The 22,454-nt window shown below is 41.8% G+C and overlaps 1 protein-coding gene across 3 annotated transcripts in view; it reads right to left on the bottom strand.

The window, feature by feature from the left end:
* Positions 1-10,356: 10,356 nt before the first annotated feature.
* CACHD1 (cache domain containing 1) overlaps positions 10,357-22,454 on the bottom strand; it is a 228,052-nt gene continuing 215,954 nt past the window's right edge. For 2 of the 3 annotated variants that reach the window (XM_025358567.1, XM_025358568.1), the window contains 3 exons: positions 21,959-22,036; positions 21,189-21,290; positions 10,357-12,083 (listed from right to left, as the gene is read on the bottom strand). In XM_025358567.1, the coding sequence (XP_025214352.1) occupies positions 11,845-12,083; positions 21,189-21,290; positions 21,959-22,036 (419 nt within the window). In that variant the 3' untranslated portion in view covers positions 10,357-11,844. The remainder of the gene's footprint in view (positions 12,084-21,188; positions 21,291-21,958; positions 22,037-22,454) is intronic. The other variant, XM_025358566.1, reaches the window with a different exon arrangement.

The following is a 22,454-nucleotide window of genomic DNA, read 5'->3' as shown; positions in this document are numbered from 1 at the left end:
TTTATTTCCTTCTGATATTTTTATAGTTGTAGGTTGATTTTGATGTGCTTGTGGGACCTTTGGATAAATAAAGCAACTCCAATCTCTTCCAGTCTTTTAGCAAGTAAACATATTCCTACCACTTCAGGTATCTTGAATTTACAATTGTGTTTTCCACCCTATTTCCAGTTTGGCAGTGAGGGGGCTTTCAGATGGGGGCTAAATAAACAATATAGAAATATCCTATTTTAGGGTCTTATGTTCCTCTTTAAAATCCACCGTAACGATAGCCAAGATTTGGAAGCAACTTAAATGTCCATCAACAGATTAATAGGTAAAGAAATATACACAATGGAGTACTATTCAGCCACAAAAAAAGAATGAGATCCTGTCATTTGCAATAACAGGGATGGAACAGGAGGTCATTATGGTAAAGGAAATAAGCCAGGCACAGAAAGACAAACATCACATATTCTCACTTATCTGTGGGAGCTAAAATTTAAAACAATTGAACTCATGGAGATAGAGAATAGAAGGATGGTTATCAGATGCTGGGAAGGGTAGTTGGGGTGGGGTGGGAGAAAGGGGACACAGTTATTGGGTACAAAAAAATAGAATAAGTAAGATCTAGTATTTGTTGGCACCATTGGGTGACTACAGTAAAAAATAATTTAATTGTACATTTAAAAATAACTAAAAGAGCATAATTGGATTGCTTGAAATGCAAAGGATAAATGATGTATGGATACCATATTTACCTTGATGTGATTATTATGCATTGCATGCTTGAATCAAAACATCTCATGTAACCCATAAGTATATATGTCATGTACCCACAAAAATTAAAAATTAAATAAAATACACTTTAAATTCTGTTCAGACAAAAAAATGTATTCACTCAGTAAATATGTTTTATGTGCCTGCTTGAGATAGGCATCAGGATGTAGCATGAAGACTGATTTCCCCCCGACCAGGCAGTGCTTACAGGCTGGCGAGAAGGCAGAAATAAAACAAATAGCAGTAAGTGTGATGAGAGCCAAGAAGGAGACATCTAGCATGGAGTGCTGACACATATCCAGATGTCCACTGAGGTCATGCTGTCCTTGGAGACTTAAATAAAATTAGCTTGGACCTTTCATCCCATGTCTTACAGGAAGTCCAATAACCTTCTCAAGATTCCTGTGAATTCCTCAGGGCTTTGCTATCCTTGGCTCTGAGCTTTTGCCCCACTCAATTCTGTTTCACTTGTCTCCCATCCCTGCAGCTGTTCTCTTTTCTCTGCTCTGCCCTGGCCCATTGGAACTTCGTTCATTCTCCTTGATTTCCCTTCAAGTCACTCATTCGATGTGTGAGTTTATGAAACTCTAGTGAAAACTTACGGAGCTTTACACTCAACACTCCTTCTGCTGTCTTCCACTGGTGCCTGTCATGATGCTCACTGGTGACCTTTCTCTGTGGGTACCAGAGCCTTTGTGCTTGGGTCCTGTTTCTGCCTCAAGACTTTCCACATATCTCCCAGCTTCTTGATTCAGAAGCTCAATTTATCCCAGTTTATTATGCAAACCCATGTCACATAATAAAGAGGCTCCTCCAGCCGAGTGCAGTGGTTCACACCTGTAATTCCAGCACTTTGGGAGGCTGAGGCAGGCAGATCATTTGAAGTCAGGAGTTCGAGACCAGCCTGGCCAACATGGTGAAACCCCGTCTCTACTAAAAGTACAAAAATTAGCTGAGCGTGGTGGCGCTCACCTGTAATCCCAGCTACTCGGGAAGCTGAGGCAGGAGAATCACTTGAACCCAGGAGGTGGAGGTTGCAGTGAGCTGAGATCACGCCACTGCACTCCAGCCTGGGCCATAAAGCACAACTCCGTCTCAAAAAAAAAAAAAAAAAAAGAAAAGAAAAAAAGAGAAAAAAAGAGGCTTCTCCTTTAATAACAAAGAAAAAACTGGCAGATGAGTCAGAGTTTCAGTCTTTCTTTGTTTCCCTCTGTAAGTGGAAGGGGCCAGTATACAGAGAGATTTTCCCTTTGATAAGAATTATGCTACCCTCTCTTGTTAGCGGGCAGGAGCACATCTGAACTTAGTTTTGTGTTTAAGTGACTTCTTTTGCATGCTAGTGCATCATGGGTAGTCACTGAGAAAGTAGCATGGAAGCGCAGATCTGAGGAGGAGTGGTTGTTATCCAGGTGAGGGATGGGGCTGGGAGAGGTCGGCTTGGAGAAGAAGTGGTCCAGGCAGAGTGAGCAGTGCATGCAAAGACTCTGAGGTAGAGTAGAGCAAGGTTTACTCAAGAAATTAAGAGAAGTCTGGGCATGGTAGCTCACACCTTTAATCCCAGTACTTTAGGAGGCTGAGGTGGGAGGACTGCTTGAGTCCAGGAGTTCAAGATCAGCCTGGGCAACATAGCAAGACCCTGTCTCTACAAAAAATTTAAAAATTGGCCAGACTTGATGGCATGTGTCTGCAGTCCCAGCTTTTAAGGAGGCTGAGATGGGAAGATCGCTTGAGCTCAGGAGGTTGAAGCTGCTAGTGAGCCACGACTGTGCCACTGCACTCCAGCCTGGGTGACACACTGAGACCCTAACTCTTAAAAAAAAAAAAAAAAAGATGAATTAGAAGACACAAAACTCCTCCAGAACCAGTCCGTGGTGGGTGTTCTCGTGTCAGTAAGAAATGCTGGTCACTTGCTGTGTTGAAACTGAAAAGGGAAGAGGAGTTCAGTTTGGTCTCAGATTATTGGCTAAAGGCAATGAAGGAACGAGTTGTCTGTTGTTGTTTTCCAGAGCTGGTTTCTGCTTGCTCCTTATGAAAGAATTCTGGTCAAAGCTTAGTAAGGAAGAGGCATCCTGAGGTGCGTTGGACCTCTGATCCCATCATGACTGGGAAATCAGTTTTTAATGTTTCTCTGGGGTTCCCTTGGCCAACAGGGTATCTGTTCAGTCGGTCCAGGGGCTCAGGATTTCATTTTTTATTTCTCAAAGTGTAGGTGGTATAACATTTTGAATGCACAAAATGCCACTGAATTATACAGTTTAAAGTGGTTAGTTTTATAATATGTGACATGCATACTTATCAGTCATGGGAATGGGCACTTCAATAACAAAAAGATTACTCTGCCCGCCGCATAGAGAATGAATTGGAGGAAATAAGAATGGAGAGAGGAAGGCCAGGTATGGTGGTTCACGCCTGTAATCCCAGCACTATGGGAGGCCGAGGCGGGTGGATCACCTGAGGTCAGGAGTTCAAGACCAGACTGGCCAACATGGCAAAACCCCATCTCTACTAAAAATACAAAAATTAGCCAGGTGTGATGGTGCACAGCTGTAATTCCAGCTATCTGGGGGATGGCTGAGGCATAAGAATCGCTGGAACACAGAAGGCAGAGGTTGCAGTGAGCCGAAATTGCACCATTGCACTCCTGCCTGGGAAACAGAGCAAGACTGTCTTAAAAAAAAAAGAAAGAAAAGGAATGGAGAGAACAATGGGGAGGTTGCTGCAGTGTCCGGGTGCACAGTGACAGCAGCTCAGAGTAGGGAAGGGACAATGGGATCTCTGGTACTGGAACTGCTGGGGAGATACCCATGGAGAGAACCACACAGACAACTGCAAAAGGGGACAGGATTCTAGGAAACAGACAGCGGGGCGGAGGTAGGGGTGCAGACCTGGGAGAAGGAGCGCATTTACTGCTCCCAGGGGAAGTCACAACCTAGGATGAACTCAGCAGGGGCAGTACGTGCAGCCATGTGGCCACAGGAGGAGGCCGTTTGTGAGGTCTTGAGTGAACACTATGATTTTGAAATGTTGAGCCCAGAAAGACAGAGAAACATGAATAGTAATGTGAGGGGAAAGCAAAGCTAAGGAAGTTTTGTATTTTTAGGTTAGAGGATAATTGAATGTGCATTAGGTTCAAAGAGTAGGAACCACCGGTGGGAAAGTGGAGCTGAGGCTATGCATTTTTGATGCAACTACATCAAACGTGTACAGGCTGGCACTGCAAAGGAGCAGGAACATTCCTTCCTCTGAGAGAGAACAGAGAGCAGGATGATGTCTGAGAGCAACTTTTATGTGGTAGGGATAAAAGTTATGGGACTTATACCCAAATGCGAGGGTAGAACCCAAGGGCAGCTTTGGAGAAACAGTGGCAGGACAGAGTAAAGGGGCAAAGGATGTGGACATGTTTGGGAAGGTTTTTAATTTATTTGTTTGTTTGTTTTGAGATGGAGTCCTGCTCTTGTTGCTCAGGCTGGAGTGCAACCTCTGCCTCCCGGGTTCAAGTGATTCTCCTGCCTCAGCCTCCTGAGTAGCTGGCATTACAGGCAAGTGCCACCATCCTCAGCTAATTTTTGCACTTTATTAGTAGAGACGGGGTTTCGCCATGTTGGCCAGGCTGCTCTGGAACTCCTGACCTCAGGTGATCCACCTGCCTTGGCCTCCCAAGCTGCTGGGATTACAGGTGTGAGCCACTGTGCCCGGCCATGGGAAGGGATTTTAGAGGGAAGTGGAAGTGAGTCAACTGGGTCTGGTTAAAGGATTGCCAAGGATCCCTGAAAGTCAAGAACATACCTTTGGAGGGGAGCCAAGCATCTCATTATGTAATTTTTTTTTCCCCAAAAGTACTAGGCCTAAGAACTAAGACAGTAATCCTGGTGGGTATAGTGTTGCATAAAATACTTTAATCAAGCCGCACTGAAATAGAATGGGAATGGCATGAAAGAAATACAAGTAGTATTATAAGAAATAGGATTTGAAAATCTTTTGTATATAAGTTCTCTTTTCAAAAGGAATGTTATTTAAAACTATTTTGAATAGATAAATCTATATTTAAATTAGCCATTAGGAATTATTTTTGCATTTAGGAGTACATCTATATCATATAAATTATTGTAATAAAATATAGGTCGCTTTTAAAAGGCTCACCTACTGAAACTGTATGTTTTAGGAAGTTGTTGAGGGTTTTCATACCAGGGATAACATTAAAAAAACTCAAACCTGCAACATTATGTAAATTGTTAGTACAATATACTAAAAATCTTTTGTACAATGATTTAGAGAAATCATTTGGCTTCATTTACTGCTTTAAATATTACATGTATTATTATAACTTGCAACTAATTATGACTGTAGTTGGCACTCTAGAAATTTAGTTGTGTAAGTCCAGGGTGTGGTGCCATGAGCACTACAAAGAGGAATAAGAAACAGTCCCTGCCCTGAGAAAGCTGATGTCTAGTTGGGGCTATAAGAGTTCATATGAAAAGGAGGGACGAGCGTCCTGGCTCATGCCTGTAATCTCAGCACTTTGGTCAGGAGTTTGAGAATAGCCTGGCCAATATGGTGAAGCCCTGTCTCTACTGAAAACACAAAAATTAGCTGAGTGTGGTGGCGTGTGCCTGTAGTCCCAGCTACTTGGGAGGCTGAGGCATGAGAATCCCTTGAACCCAGGAGATGGAGGTTGCAGTGAGCCGAGATCGTGCCCCTGGACTCCAGCCTGGTGACAGAGCAAGACTCGGTCTCAAAAAAAAAAAAAAAAAAAAAAAAAAAACCCAAACAAAAACCCAAAACAAAAACAAACCAGTTCATATGAAAAGGCAACTAACATCCAAGCAAGATGAACTAGAATCTCATAACTGGTGGAGAAGTAACAGCTTTGGGAGATTCAAAGGGTCAGAGCTCACTTTAAAAATCAGACATAGGGGTGGGTAAGTGGGGTAGTTAAGAAACCTGGCCATGGACTAAGGTGTATTTGAATTGAAACTTGCTGGTGTGAAAAGAGTGGTTATTTTTCTTGAGAGCTGAAAAGAACACACAAGAAGATCCAAACACATAAAGACACATAGCACATCGAGAAAGTCAGGTTTCTGGTCAGTAGACCAGCTGGCTGGAGCACAGCAGAGATGTGCAAGGGGTAGCAGGATGAGGTTTTGAATTTAAGGAGGGTATGAACTGTGTTGCATGCCATTAGGAGAATTAGGTAGAGAAAAAGGCTAGACTGACAGCTCTTCTACGGTACTGACTAATCAGAGCTAAAGTACATTGAATGAATTAGCACACAGAAAGACCTAACCACAATGCCTATTACAAAGCAAGTGTTCCATGAGCAACATCAGCATTACTGTTACTAGGCTGAGGTGTGCAGAATGATCTTGACACCTCTAGCCACTTTATGCCAAACACATCAAACATTGACTCTTCATTCCTTATCCTCCTCACCAAACTGTTTCTGCTCGTCTCCTCCAGCACAGCAAGTAATGGAATCGTTCAAGCCATGAACCCTTTTCTCACCACTCTATATCCGGCCCACAACCAGCCAGGCCCTATCCTTTCTGCTTCCAAAATATATTTTTCACCATTCCACTTTCCTTTGTCTTCACTGTCATCATCCTGCATTTACTTAGACTTCTGCAATGGTTTCCTGTCCACATTTCCATTTTTGCTGCCCTACAATGTATTTTCAATTCAGAATGGTCTTTAATATAGATAGCCGGGCATCATGGCGGTATGCACCTGTAGTCCCAGCTACTCAGGATTGCTTGAGCCCAAGAATTTGAGGTTCTAGTGTGTTATGATAGTACCTGTGAATAGTCACTGCATTCCAGCTTGGGCAACATAGTGAGACTATATATATATACTTCATTTTCCTGCCTCTTCATTCTCACTGCATCTCGCTTTCCCTTTGTTGACCAATGCACTAGACTTGATGCTTTCATAGCTCAGGCCTACTGAGGTTCTATTCCCTCTGTCTGAAATATCTGCCTGCCCACTGTACCCTTGTCTATCTAGCTCTTTCTTATTCTTCAGGTGACAGCTTCAGCATCACCCTCTCAGAGGCTTCCCACGAGCATCAAATCTAAAGCAGGTTCTGTTCCCCCCAACTCCCATTGTGGGCTAATTCACCCATTGCTCTTCCAATGCCTTCACAGCAAATGGCCCTATGTGAAGGAGTACTTATATTTTTGTATTTGCTGGTTTTATGTCTATACTGGATGCTTTCAAGTAGAGGTATTAAAAAGTCAATTCAACTGATCTTAAACAATAGGACATTTTATTATCTCCCATAAGCGGAAATCCAGAGGTAGGATGGGATTCAGAGCTGGCTGAGTCAGCAGTTTAAGATGTCCTATTCTTTCATTCTCTGTACTCCGCTGTCCATGGCACCAGTGTCACCCTGAAGCTGCTGACACTGGTGAAAGAAAGATGGCAGCCAGCTAGGATAGATGTTACTTGCTGGCTTCTTCACATTTACTGGGAGACAGAGTCTTTCCTTGCAACCCAAGTCCTTTCAGTCAGATTGAACCAAATTAGGTCACATGTTCCCCCTACCATCAGGAAAAATGCCTTATGCTAGTTGCAGTGAGTCTTAGTTTCTGACCAAATAAGTAGGATGGATTTATTATTCTTGTCATAGGACTAAGAAATCCAACTCTATGACTGAAGTCAATGGAATTGTGGGATAAACAATCCTGGGAGTGCAATACTGGGGAGTCAACCCTGTTATCCACTTACATCTCCACATTCAGTATGGAAAAGGCTCATGCCTGTTTCATTCATTCCTATGTACTCAACTTCAGGCCTTCTTGCTTTTAATTCAGTGCTCACCACCCCAAGCAATGACAAGAAAGCATGTGTAGCTTAAAAAGAGATGGAGGGCAACAAATAGTATTGAAAAAAGGTGCTGAAGTCAAAACTTTGGAGAACCCCTTTATTTAGGGCACACATTCTCAATGCAGGAGATACTGCCTACAAAGAAGTGAAAACGAATTATTGCAGAAGGAAAAGAAACGGAGATTACAATGATTTGTATCTCTCCAAAATGCAACCCAATCCAAAGAAAACGTTATCCTCTAGTATTTAATTTCCCTTGTTAGGGAGAATTTAAATTAAATTAAAATTTCTTCCTCAAGGGGAGGGAGCAATAATTAATAAAAATGAGAAACATTGAATTATGGGACAAGAGAAGGAAGAGGCCATAATGAGCAATTTAGGGCTGATGAGAGAGAATGGAGAAAATCTAGAAAAATCTCAATCTCAATGTGTGTACTTAACTATTAAAAAATATCTAGTTATAATGCCTAGTAATAGATACAGAAACTTAAAATTCTTTTTAACTAAAACATTAGGAAAAATTCCTGAATATGGCACTCTATCTCAGTCAGGAAAATCATTACTCCTCCTCTTCTGAAACAGACCAAAAAGGACATAGATGAGACCTGGCTGGTATGGGTTTTTTGTTTGTTTGTTTTGTTTTTAGAAAGGGTCTCACTTTGTTACCCAGACTAGAGTGCAGTGGCGTGATCTCAGCTCACTATAGCCTGGACCTCCTAGACTCAAGCAATCCTCCCTCCAGAGTAGCTGGGACTACAGGCATTTGTCATCATGCTTGGTTAATTTTTGTATTTTTAGCAGAGACCGGGTTTCATCATACTGGCCAGGCTGGTCTCAAACTCCTGACCATGTGATCCACCCACTTCAGCCTTCCAAAATGCTGGGATTACAGGTGAGAGACATGGCACCTGGACCCGGCTGGCATGCTTTGAGAATATAATTATTCTGCCAGATATACATTTTAAAAAATGTAATCATTAGGGCAGTCCATCGCCATGGGAAAAAGAACTTGTGGTATTTCAGGACTTCTTTCCACTTATCAGTCACTCTGATAGGCAAAACAAGTTTATATTGCCTAAGTTTTTCAAATATATTATCAATGAGGTTTAGATGAGTATTCAGTCAACTGGAGGAAAAAACATACCCTACAGTATAGTTTACAAAATTTCTAAAATAAACCTATCTGAAAAGCAGATGAACTGTATATGCCATGAGGACTAGCATGAGCCTGAGCCCTGTTTTCCTTGGGCTACAATAGGACATTTTTTTCCTAGCTATATAAAGTGACCTGGAATCTCCTTAGTTTTGATACTTATCAACATTGATAAGTAATATTGGTTACCGGCAGCAGGAGGCTTTGGTGAATGAAAAGATATTGGTAGGACCTCCTTCAGGATCTCAGGGAAGACTCATGTTTAACAAACACTGTTAACTGGCACCATGATAAAAAATCTCCGGAAACATATTTGGCCATTTAAACAATGACAACGAATGTTTAAATGACATTATAGGCCGGGCGCGGTGGCTCACGCCTGTAATCCCAGCACTTTGGGAGGCCGAGGCGGGCGGATCACAAGGTCAGGAGATCGAGACCATGGTGAAACCCCCTCTCTACTAAAAATAGAAAAAATTAGCCGGGCGCAGTGGCGGGCGCCTGTAGTCCCAGCTACTCTGGAGGCTGAGGCAGGAGAATGGTGTGAACCCGGGAGGCGGAGCTTGCAGTGAGCCGAGATTGCGCCACTGCACTCCAGCCTGGGCGACAGAGCAAGACTCCGTCTCAAACAAACAAACAAACAAAAAAAAGGCATTATATGTAACCCTGGGATTAGATAAAAGATAATTATAGAAGATCAAAACTTCAACCTGTATGTCATATTTCACAGGATCTTTAAAACTCAGCAATGTTTTGGTTTAGGTATAAACATTCAATTACTTTCCCCTCAAGTTTGGAATAGGAAAAACTCTTATCACAAAAGATACAAAATGCGCTGGGCGTGGTGGCTCATCCTAGCACTTTGGGATGCCGAGGTGGATGATCATTTGAGGTCAGGAGTTCGAGACCAACATGGCCAACATGGCGAAACCCAGTCTCTATTAAAAATACAAAAATTAGCCGAGCCTGGTGGCAAGTACCTATAATCCCAGCTACTCAGGAGGCTGAGGCAGGAGAATCACTTGAACCCAGGAGGCAGAGGTTGCAGTGAGCTGAGAGATCACGCCGCTGCACTCCAGCCCGGGTGACACAGCAAGATCCCATCTCAAAAATGAAAACAAACAAAAAAACCCAAAAGATACAAAATGTATTTTGTTATTGTGTTTGTATAGATGGTACCTATTTCATTTTTAAGCTCTAAGTTTTGTGATTCTTTTCTTGAAACCACCAAGTTTCCACTCCACTTCTCCCTCCTCAATCAATTTCTTAACACAGAGTTTCTCAACTTTAGGAAACGAACTAGTATCCTATGAGGAGGTTTAATTTCTGGGAAGGTAGGAAACTAATTCAATCCTTTTAGCAGTTAGAGAAGAACCATTTATTATTAGTGACATGGATACAGACGCTCAGGAAGGGAGAGCTATGTTCTACACATTTTTATCCCATTATATTGTTAAGTTGTTTGCATATTTGATCTAGATGGTCAAGAAGCCCTAGAAGTTGACTGTAGCATTGAAAAGAGGTCTATTTTCAGTTTGGCAACTGACCTGCTAGGTTACAAAGTGAATGTAACTTGCCTAGAGGCACAAGGAGTGGTACATTAACAATCACTGTAGCCACTAAAGTGGTCTGTTGCATACAGTTTATTTCACTAGATTGCAATTTTATACACAGTATGAAGGGGTTTCCTGATAGCACATATATAGTTTACTTTCTGTACTGCTGAAGAACCAATTGTTTTTTACACTGTATCATAATACCCTATCATTAAAACATTATTCAGTGAATTTTTTCCAACTACATATAAACGGAGATTTACCACACACATTCTTTACCACGGTGCAAGAATGTCTTTATAACATATTTGAATCACAAAATGTGAGTCTAAAATACATCACTGTAATTAAAACACTACTTTAAAGTTACAATGCCCCATGTTATAGTAGCCAGATTTGATTAGTCCCTGTATAAATCACAAAGCAGTTTGGTGGATAATGTCTTGGATAACTGGCAGCAGCTTTTAACTGTAATATTAAAAAAAAAATCTTTAATTAAGAACCAGACATTCACAATTTAGAAAACTTCTTTCCTTATATGTCAGTATTCTAGTCGAAATGGGGCATTTAAAAATTTGTAGTCTCTAAAACAAGGAAAATAAATCCAACCCTCCCTTAGCTGAAAGGATGCGGTTCTAACGTTAGGTTTCGTAGAAACCTAAGACTAGCATTGTGTGAGGAGTGGAAACAAGTCATAAGAAACAAAACATTTCTTTTAAAACCTCTTAGATTCCTCTGCCCCTCCCCATCTCTGTCAAACACAGAGAAAGAATACTGCATTACAAACAAAGATGTGTTTCCATGAAATGATGTAAACAAGTTAGAGGGAAAGATTTCTTCATTTTCCTATTTTGTGGAGTGGGGCAGTGGGATATCAGTTAAATAAGAAATAGAGCTCCTTAATCAAAGAATCACTTCATTACACACAAAATAGCTCGGGGCAACTGCTGAAAGCTTCTCCTGTGTTTCCTTTCCTTTTCCCCAAAGTTTGAGAATATTTGAAAGTTCAATAAATAGTAGAAAAATAATCCTTTACTTAGAAATTTTGAGATGCATCGTTTAGAGCATGAGTTCCATACAGCAACTGTGGTATCCAGGTACCGCTAAGAAACAAAGTGAAATCTTCAACGCACACATTTGTATCTGCATGTGCCACATTCCAGTCTCTGGGTGAGCAGATTTTTCTCTCTTCCAGTTAAGGAGAGCTGAATGCTTCTGGCTCTTCGGAACATTCCTCTGGCTCAGCTTCACTTGCAGGTTCCGTCTCTGTGTTTGGAGGCTCGCCTTCTGTTCCCTTCCATTAGTGTTATGGCAGGTTCGTTCATCAGGCTTATTTCCCCTCCATTTCAGAACCAGCCTCACGTCTTCACAAATGTGACTGTGTTGTTGTTTCTCTCGTTTTTAACCATGTCATCAGGCAGGAAATGACTCAAACAACTCTGCACAAAGTACAAACACGAGGGAGGTCTCTTGCTGTGGGTTTTAAGCTGGTTCTTTTTCTTTCCAGAACATTTGGTAGCTCCCAGATCTCGTCTTGGCGTGGAGGTGAGGAGATCGTTAGCATTCTGCATCAACAGTGTGTACCGTCACGGCCGCCTGTAAGTGGTGGCTATGATGAAGTGTAGGGTGGTGTGACCGGTAGTGGTGGAACTTGTGACTTAGTAGGGCAGCAGTCTGAGGGGGGGTATCCAGGTCTAAGTCCTCATCATGGTTTCCCACATCGACCCCGGCTGACAAGGGGTCATTGTTGCATGGAGGATTTTCACTGTCCTCCTGCGGGCTCATGGTGCTGTAACCTAGAAAAAGAACAAAACAAACACACAGCTGAGAGCTTCAAGACGCCGAGAGAAGATTCACTTGCAATTTCTAGGGCACTGGGAGGTACTCCTGCCTTTGCAATACATAGGTGCAAACACTGGCAGACTGTCAGCAGATGCTAAAGTAATTTATCTTTAAAGAGATTTAGTGATAACTCTTTTTTCCCTTAAAACAATGACACAATACATACATAACCACTTTAGACAGCTGAGAAAGTATGGAGGAGAAAAAAAAACAAAAACCCAGAACCCTCATCCCAAATCCCCAAACCGGCAACACAAAAATGAAAATCACCCTACATCCCATCATCCATGGCTAGCCACCACTGGGGACCTACCTTTCTACACTTCTACCTAAGATAAAGATGATCTTTTTTATTAAAGAAATCCAAAAAAAGGGCAGCCTCAAGAAGAAGATCTGAACAGGACTCAGATCCATTGGGGCTGGTGGGGAAATCTGGGCTTCAAAATGCCTGAGTGTGACACCACAATAGAACAAAAAGAACCACCACCATCACCTGCGTACTTGCTCGGTAGCAGGCACTTGTCTCAGGCAATTCTTGCACACCATTGACGATATATTTTAATATCCATTTTACAATTCAGGAAAATGATGTTCAGAGACATTAAGGAACTTGCCCAAAGTTCTAGTGCCTAATGAAACACTAACTCCACGTATACCCACGGCAACTAGCTGTGGAATCAACTATTCTCTGTGTTAACTGCCCCACCTCCCCCATTTAAATTTAATTTCTTTTGGTATTCTAAGTAATACATGTTTCAAAGGCAAATGTCCTTGCTGATCAAAGGATTCCATTCTCAGATTCCTGACATGTTTTTAAATATTGCAAAAATCTCCTTTAAACATTTTGAGAAGCGACAGCTCATTAATATTTCCACTGCATCTACAGTTAGCATCAATCAGCACTTACCCGTGGGTAGTGCTAGTCACATTCATGGCTGCAAAACTGACGTTCTTGCATGCAGCCAAGCAGGAGTCATTTGTGGCTGAAACTGTATGCTCTGTGCAAAAGTTCTGTCCTCAGTGAAACGTTACTCAAATGATAGAATTATATAGCTGTCAGTCCAACTTAGCAAATATTTACCGGGTACCTACAATATACAAGTCACTGTGTTGGGCACTGGAAGACATACAAAGATGAAAGCCTGGTCCCTGCACAGGGAGCTCAAAAGCTAGTGTTTGAGAAATGAAACAAATAGAAGCATTGGTCATTCAATTATTCATTTATTGAAGACCATTATGGAGTTGGAGCGGGAGATGAGGAAACATGAATAAGAGACGTCACCTTTCCTTAATGACTTCACAGTTGAGTTTGAGATAGATGCTCACAAAGCAAAGCTTCCTCTTACACAGATAATGGTAAGTGCTATAACTGAGGTATAATTAAAATCCAGAAGAGGGAATATCTAATTCTGGCTAGGGGAATAAGGAATCTTCAGAGAATGTATATTTTAGTCGGACTGAAGTGGATGAGTAGGAGTTTGATAAGTGGATATGAAGAAAGGAACAGGATGACCACAGCCATAGAGGTGTGCATATAAAGGCCATCCCTGTTCCACGTGGCTTGGATGAGTGCTAGCAGGTAGCTGGAGAGTAGGGCAGGTGGGAGGCAGAAAGTTGAGTCCGATCATAAAGCCCATGCCGAAGAGTAGCAAATGGAGAGACCGCACAAGATTCTGAGCAGGCCAAAAAATGGCATGATCATTTGTGTTTAGAGGATGGTGGTTTGGGAGATGAAGGGAAAGGAAAGACAGTGAGCAGTTAGGAGGTTATTTCAACAGCCCACGTGAGGGATAGAGAATTAAAACTAGGGCAGTGGGATTGGACAGATTTAAAAGCTATTTCAGTGGTGGAGGCAAGAGAAATTGGAAGTCATCAGATGTAGGGGACTGTGGGGGTGAGGAGTAGTGAAAGGTGGCTACAACTTCAACTTATAATGATAAGAAAGGACAACTCACAGATTGAGTCTCAGGAAAGAAGACAAATTTTGTTTATGCACAGCTTGATTTTGAAAGTCTGTGGGTCACATATGTGGAGATGTCTAGCCAGAATCTCAGAAGTGTCATCTGCAAATTCAGGGCAGAAGAGGAAGTGTTCACTGACATATGTGTCCACCATGACTGAGTGCCTTCTTGGTGCCAGGTGGCAGGATAGAGGCTGGACAGGAAAGGGCTAAGGTGAGGCCTCAGCTCCTGAGAGGCCCATGGGCAAGAAGGGGAAACACCCATGTGCTAAAACAGAGGCACACAAAAGGAACTCCAAAGCCAATGAACTTGGCTTAGATCTTTGAGGAGATGACAATTGGGTAGCCCTGATGGGAGAAACGAGACTCAGTAGGTAAAGACACGGGTGTAAAGGTACTTCCAGCAGGGCCCAAGTACATGCAATGGTACAACAGCTGGAAGGGCTCTGGTGGCTTCTGGGCATGGTGAAAGCTTGGGGCTGGGGGTGGGGGCAGTGGGAGATGGCACTGGACAGACAGGCTAAGACCAGGTCAAGAAGGCTGGCTGAAGCTATGAGCTATGATCTAGAATTGGACAGTGGGAGTGGTCGGGGGCAAGGGGGAGGCTGGACAGAAGGAAGGTGGGATCAGAGGCTCAGAGGACAGGGTGCTGGAGCATGGGCCTCGAGGAGATGGCAAAGACCTGAGGTAAGGCAGTTGCAGTGTGTGGACTGTTCAAGTGTACAGTAGGCCGGATTTGGTGAACTGAATGGACTTGCCTGGTGAAGATGCCAGGGAGCTGACATCCTTGGAAAAGGTCGAGGTTTCTAGGTTCAGATGCTGAGCAAATAGTGATGCCTTTACCCAGGATTAAGAGACCAGGAGCCAGAATAGGTTTCTCAGCTTCAGCAGTGCTAAGTCTGGAGTGTCAGATCGGATGCTGAGCTGCAAAACCTAAGACACAAACTGCTGTGCATGTTGAAACCACTTTATGCTATATATGTAAAGAATTAAAGTAGAAAGCTAGATTTTAGCAAAATCCCAGTGATTATTCCAACACATCCTGGACAGCTTCCCGTCTCTGCTCATTTACAAGCACCCACACACTAACTGATAATTCATGTTAGCATTCGAGGTGTTAGATTCATGGTGGCCCTTCTGCTTGGCTCACCCTCCCACCTTCCCTCATCTTGCTATTGTGCCTCATGCTTCAGTTGGAAAGTCTTCTCTGGGAAGCTTTCCCAACCTATTTTCCCCACCCACCTCCAGTCCTGCCAGCACACATGGGGGCTGCTGCCCCTTCTGTGATTTTACATGCATTCTGTGCACATTTCTTAGATTTTGCCATATTATAATAAAAGTATAAGGCTATCTATCTATTAGCAAATTCTTTCTTAAATAGTGAGTTCCTGTTTATCTTTGTACCCCTAGTATTTAACAGTAACTCACACAAAGCAGGAACTTAAAAACAACTGCTGCCCCACCCCCCACCAACGTATACTATACTCCCAAAGCAATGGCATCAATGAATTTTGTAGTTACCTATGGCTTTGCCTGGTACGACATTCACTAGTCTCATCTAATAATGAAGACATTCTAGGATACAGCGGGCTGTATCCAGGGGTTATAACAGAATCCAGTGACACTCTGAACCTGGCTGGTCACAGGTCCTGGATTCATATCCAGGACGGTAGTGATGGTGCAGCTGTCTCCAAGGCAACTCAGGAGGGCGCCCATCTCTTCATCTCAGGATGGCACCCCCATCTCTTCTGCTACTGCTTTCTGATAGGAACCTCAACAGAGGTGCTTTCAGAGTAAAACTCTCATACTATGGCCATTCCAGTTAATTTCCTTACTATGATACCATTGCTCAACCCCTCTGTAACTTCCTCTTATTTCAATAATTAATGGAAATCTGAAGGGGTCAGGGGAGAAGGGAATAGCAAGTTGTGGAGAAGCAGGAGAAAGACAAACACATTTTCTTATTCAGCAAGTTAATTGTTTGCTCAGTGCCAGGCAATTCTGTTGAGCACTGGGAAGGGTGATGAATTCAGACAGACATAGTCCCTGACTCATGGAGGAAGAGGCACTATTAGAAACACAAAGGATATTTGCAAACACTTCCAAGGAAAAATTTCTTTACTGTCCAAAGGCTTATGTAGCAAAGTGTCTGCAAATACAATCTCAAGTGAGAAATGGGCTTTAAAAAGGAGGTCAGGCATCTATAAAAAAGAGCTGAGATTAGGTTTTTGTTCTTTGACAGTCTGCTTATATATTTATCTGATAGTTCCTAAGAAACTTCGTTTGATTATAAGGGGTGTGACGTCCCTTTGGGGACGCACTCACCATCTCGTGGCCACAGAGTGTAACTGCAGGAGAATATCTGTGCACCTCTAGAAAATGGTCTTATGTTCATCTACAAATTTTTTGACCAGGTTTTTAAGGTTCAGAATTTGCTTTTTAAGTATTTTGGAATTTGCCACGAACTAGGGGGAATCTTCCTCTACAAAGAAAAAAATATTGCCTAATATACACTTACATAAAGTTTCTGATGAGATAGTAACCAAAATACAAATTCACAAGGAACAAATAACATACAGGTGTTTTTTGACTTAAAAATAAGCCAATAGATGATTGGACAGAACATGATATTTTTAAGAGAAATGGGCAAAGCAGATAGATAGTGGAAAACATACACAGGCAGTAATTGTTTCTAACCTCCACTTATGAGGGTAACACTGCTGAAAATCAGTCATTCTAAGTGGTCTTAGACTATGGACCAAAATGATTCTACTTTCAAAAAACATTCTCAATTGGAGTAGTTTTTCTTAACATACAACAATTAAAATTAGATTCTTTTGAAGAACGAAATTCTGTTGGTGACGTAAAATATTTCTAAATAAAAATACACCCTAAAGTTTCTAAGTTTAGTTTGGTAACATTCAATTTTAATTCAATTCTAGGATCATAACTCTGAACCATACCATGAGAGCCTAGGCTGTTGTGCAGTCATGTATTTACAGACTTGAGTTTCCTTCTGTGTAACACACTCAAGGATTCATGTGGAAATACTCTCATCAGGGAGCACAGAATCATGGCGCCACGATCCTACCAGTTCAAGGGCCAGTCAATGCCAGTTCCTCCATGGGGTCTCCCATAATTTACTCGCAGATAAAAGTGAACTCTCGCCCCTTTCCTTCTTTGTCCTACTCTTTTAAGGAAGCTGTCATATTCCATCTTTTATCAAGCATATGAATACATGCATTCATTTATAGCTTCCTCCTAGACTGTAAATTCCTTCAGGGCAGGGTAGGCACAGAGGTAGGGAGGTCAACCCTGAGCACTGTGCCTATCATATGTCATTTCATTTCATCCTCATTGCAACTCCACCCAGCAGGTTTTTTTTTTTTTGTTTGTTTGTTTGTTTTTTGAGACAGCTCTGTCTTAAAGAGCTCCAATAGCTCTCGGCTAGAGTGCAGGGGTGCAAACATGGCTCACTGCACCCTCGACCTCCTGGGCTCAAGTGATCTTCCTACCTCAGTCTCCTGAGTAGCTGGGACTACAGGCATGTACTACCATGCGTGGCTAATTTTTTTACTTTGTAGAGGCAAGGTCTCACCATATTGCCCAGACTGCAGTAAGAATTTTTAATCCTACTTCTAAGTATTAGGAAACTCAGGTCTAAGGTAGCTCACTAAGGTCTCAACAGCTTCTGGAAAAAAAAGGGGGAGAAGTAGGCTTCAAAGTGAACTGGCTTTACCCTATCTCCTAAGCTCTTCCTCTACACCAAGCTGTCTTGAGGAAGTACCAACTCCCATCTGTAGCCCCCTCCACAGTGTACTAGGGTATAGCCATGCCTTGTGTAATGACAGAGATACATCCTGAGGAATGTGTCCTTAGGCAATTTCATCATTGCACAAATGTCACAGAGTGTACTTTCACAAACCTAGATGGTACAGCCTCCTACACACCTCGGCTATATGGCATAGCCTATTCTTCTAGGCTACAAATCTGTGCCACATGTTACTGCACTGAATACTGTAGGCAACTACAACACAATTGTACACAATACTGTAGGTAATACTATAGGTATTTACATATCTAAACATAGAAGAGGTACCAGAAAAATACAGTATAAAAGATTTTTAAAAATGGTACACCTGTGGCCGGGTGCAGTGGCTCATGCCTGTAATCCCAGCACTTTGGGAGGGTGAGGTGGGCAGATCACCTGAGGTCGAGAGTTCAAGACCAGCCTGACCAACACGTAAAAACCCAGTCTCTTCCAAAAATACAAAATTAGCTGGGCATGGTGGCATGTGCCTGTAATCCCAGTTACTCGGGAGGCTGAAGCAGGAGAATCGCTTGAACCCGGGAGATGAAGGTTGCGGTGAGCCCAGATTGTGCCATTGCACTCCAGCCTGGGCAACAAGAGCAAAACTCCATCTCAAAAAAACAAAAAACAAAAAAGGTACACCTGTATAGAACACTTACCATAAATGGGCCTTGCAGGATTGGTAGTTGCTCTGTGTGAGCCAGTGAGTGAGCAGAGTGAATGTGAAGGCCCAGGACATCGGTGTATACTACCGTAGACTTTATAAACACCATATACACTTAGGCTACTCTAAATTTATTAAACATTTTTTTCTGTCTTCAATAATAAACCTTTGCTTACTATAACTTTTTTGCTTTAGAAGCTTTTAAACTTTTTGACCATTTTGTAATAACAGATTAAAATACTGACACATTGTACAGCTGTGCAAAAATATTTCCTTTCGTTATATCCTTATTCTATAAGCTTTTTTTCTAGTTTAAAAATTTTTACGTTTCACTTTTTAAACTTTTTGGTTAAAAACTAAGACATAGCATCTCCAAAAAAAAAGAAGAAAAAACAAAGAAAATCCACGAATATAATTAAATGTCAGATAAAATACCAAAAAAAAAAAAAAAAAAAATTACCACAAACGAGATCCTCAATATGTAAGGAACGATAGTTTTGAAGTACAGAGAGCCAAGATCGCACCTTTGTGCTCCAGCTTGGGCAACAAGAGTGAGACTCCGTCTCAAAAAATAAAACACACACACCAAAAAACTAAGACACAAACACACACATTAGCCCAGGCCTACACAGGGTCAGGATCATCAAGATGTCACTAGGCAACAGGAATTTTTCAGCTCCAGTATAATCTTATGGGACCCCTGTAGTATATGCGAAGTGTTGTTATGCAGTGCGTAACTGTGCATAGCAGATGCCAATACATCCACCAAATAGGAGAGTAGAGCATACACAGATGAGCAAGTGTGCCGACAAAACAATTAGATTTCCTTGTTTAATGGGTGTATATAGCTTCACCTCTAGGCATCACAGAGACATTAACTCAATGCCACTAATTTTAGTGACCCACGTACTGGTTCAAGGGATGCCAACACGCATTTAAATTCTATTGATTTTATGATGCATTTGGAATATGGGGAGTGTCAATGCCTTCCCCTTCTTTTGGTGTTACATTCTGTCTGCATGAGAAACTATTTTTCATTCCTTGGGGATAACAGGGATCCAATTATGGTGAAAAATGAAAGGAACCAAGCCCTTAGCTGGATGCCTTAGTGTTCAGATACGGACACTGCACCCTTCCTTTTATCTAAGCTGTTGCTTCATATGCCATTTCACTAAGACAATGGGAGAGGCTAATGGAACATCATAAACATCACTCAGAATCCTAATTTGGTATTGATGCAATTCCTATTGAGGAACACAGAGAAAAAGGATTCTGTATTTCAGAGAAAGAAAAGGATTCAGTATTTCTGCTGAATAAGAAATTATTTCTCTTGAACTTTAGTAGCCTCAAACCTGTTTTATTATTCAAACAAGAAGGCACAGAACTGCCTGGCAGCAGGAATTTATGCAGGTTCAAAGGTTTGTAGGGAAAAAACCAAAAAAGTCAAAGAAACTGAAAAATTTAAGTTCTGCTGTGGTTCTCCATAGAAACCCGAAGTTTCTATTTAGTTGGCGGGAATAATGTCATTCAAAGCCCAAATTAACAGTCTCCAATTTATAAAACAGAGCTTTAGCTGCTCTTCTTTGCCCTGGCTGTAGTGGAAAAGGTGATGTTGGTTGCTTTGAGGAATATCTATTTCTGCATTTTTTAGTATAGATACAGGGAACACCCTGTTGGAGGACTTTTTTTTTTTTTTTTTTCCAGGATAGGTATGGAAAAAGCTAAGTCAAAAAGGCTTAAGTACATTATTTATGTATTAAAAAAAGGGACTTGATTCTGGGAGGAAAATACAGATTTCTGGAAAATTAAACAGCTATCTTAAAAAAATAAAAAGATTTTACAATGGCAGGAAAAACACTACCCATGCCTGTTGTATTTTTGTGGAACCGTGGCAGTGATGCTTATAGACTGGGATACATCTGCTGTTCTTTGCAACAATGAGCAATATGGACTCAGAGAAGGAGAGAAGCCATGTGGGATGGCCAAGTCTTTGGCAGAGCATGTGGATTTTGTCAGTTACCTAGCACTCAGCACCTCTTCACAATTTGGCCTTGACCCTTCCAGAGCATCTTATAGGCACTTATACAACTCCATGACTTTGTACACACTGGTCCTTTGGCCTCTAATATTCTTTGCCCCTACCTTTTCTTTAATCACCCCCTCAAGGCTCAGTGCAAATGTTGCTTCTTGCTTCTTTGGTGAAGGCTTCTCTGAGCTCCCCAGACCATGCCAGAGGTCAGGGCAAGAGAATGCTGGAGGACAGCACAGATTCTTCTCATGCCCCAAGGGGACATGGCTAAAAAAGCTCTTAAAGATCCTGCTGTTTGCCAGCCAACACTGGAGAGCGGGACCTAAGAGGATGCTGATTTTATGGAAAAGCAAGTGGGATGGCAAGCAGGCTCCATTTAGACAATATGAATCCTTCTGTATGGAGAAAAACTTGAAAGCAATCTGTGTGCCCAGAGGAGTGCCAAGACATAAGCAAAACTGTCCTTGGGCTCTTATAAGGGTGGCATGCTGGGGTGTGTCTTTTTCGAAAACCATGTCAAAATAGGGTGTGAGCATCATCCCACAGGAGTACACGAGGTTCCTCGGGTCTTCAAATGCAGGAAGCTAGACCTTACCATGATCACTTTCTGTTCCTGATCGACCCCAGTAGCGGCGCCTTCTTTCTGGACTGTGTGCATGTCGTTCGATGACCGCAGCTATAAACCGAGTGTTGCTGACTGTGGGAAGTCAAGGACAGTTAATGTCACTCTTATGTCAGTATCTCTGTAGTTTCAAGCACATTTGCTCTGAGAGGGCTCATTTACATGCTGGGAGAATTCTCTTTGGAAAGCCAGAATAAATCATTTTTTAAACAATTCTGGGGATTGGGGTGCTGATTTTAGAACTGGTGCAGTGAGAGGTATTTAATGACATATCTCCAATGTGCATCAGGAAGCTGTGGTCTAGTAGGTAAAGGCCAGGCTGTCTTAAGACTAATGGAAATCTCTTTTGATAAAGAAAATGCTCTTTTTTCCTCCCTGAGTTGTACGTACTAGTTAAGGGATTTTTAAAAAAAATGCATCCCTGAAACTTCCTTTTCTAAAATACTATGGTTGGGAAATAAAGAGCAAGAGAAATAAAGGAAAGGGTTAGCTGTTTTAGGCCAACACAATGCAAAAAAAAAAAAAAAAAAAAAATCATAAAATCTTTTGAGATTCTTTAAAACAAAACAAAGACCTACACATACTCCTAACAAAAAAGGACGGAAAAAAACAACTAAAAAAACCCAGTCACCGTGTCAAAGCTTCTTAAATTTTAATACAAGCCAAAAGGATATAAGAAAGAATATTTATTCTGGATTAGCCTCCTGCTGACACATTCTGCAGCAAGGCAGCTGAATACTCACTGATGCCTCTGTCTTCGTGGCTGTCGTCGTCCCTTTCATCTCTGTCATTCTCCAGGTTGGACATACGCACTGACATTTCTACCCATCATTAAAAAGAGAGAAACATGACTATTTAATCAAACAAAATCACCCGCTTTAATACCCTGCTGAGCGCTTGTTTGATGGCTGGGTGACAGCATTCCATCAAGAATGAATCCCATCTTAGAAGGGAATGAACTGATGCCCCATTTTTTTTTTTTAAAGGAGGAGGGAGCAGGAATCCAAACAAGAAGAACAAGTAATCAAGAGACATCTGAAATCGACTTCTGAGAAAGGAGGAGAAAAGAAGTTGACTGAGGCCAACAAATCTTTAATCCTCTACTAAAGTACTGAAACAGAAGGAAAGGGATTGAAAACATGACTGACTGTGTTGGTAAAATGGTGCAACAAAAGCCTCCAAAAGGCCAGGCAAAAGCTAATACTGGACGACGGTCATCCTCAGTCTAGCTGAATCTCA

The sequence above is a fragment of the Theropithecus gelada genome, chromosome 1 (genome assembly GCF_003255815.1).
Source record: "Theropithecus gelada isolate Dixy chromosome 1, Tgel_1.0, whole genome shotgun sequence".
NCBI lineage: Eukaryota > Metazoa > Chordata > Mammalia > Primates > Cercopithecidae > Theropithecus > Theropithecus gelada.
The sequence above is the reverse complement of the archived record's forward strand: the minus strand, read 5'-3'. Positions and strand labels throughout refer to the sequence as shown.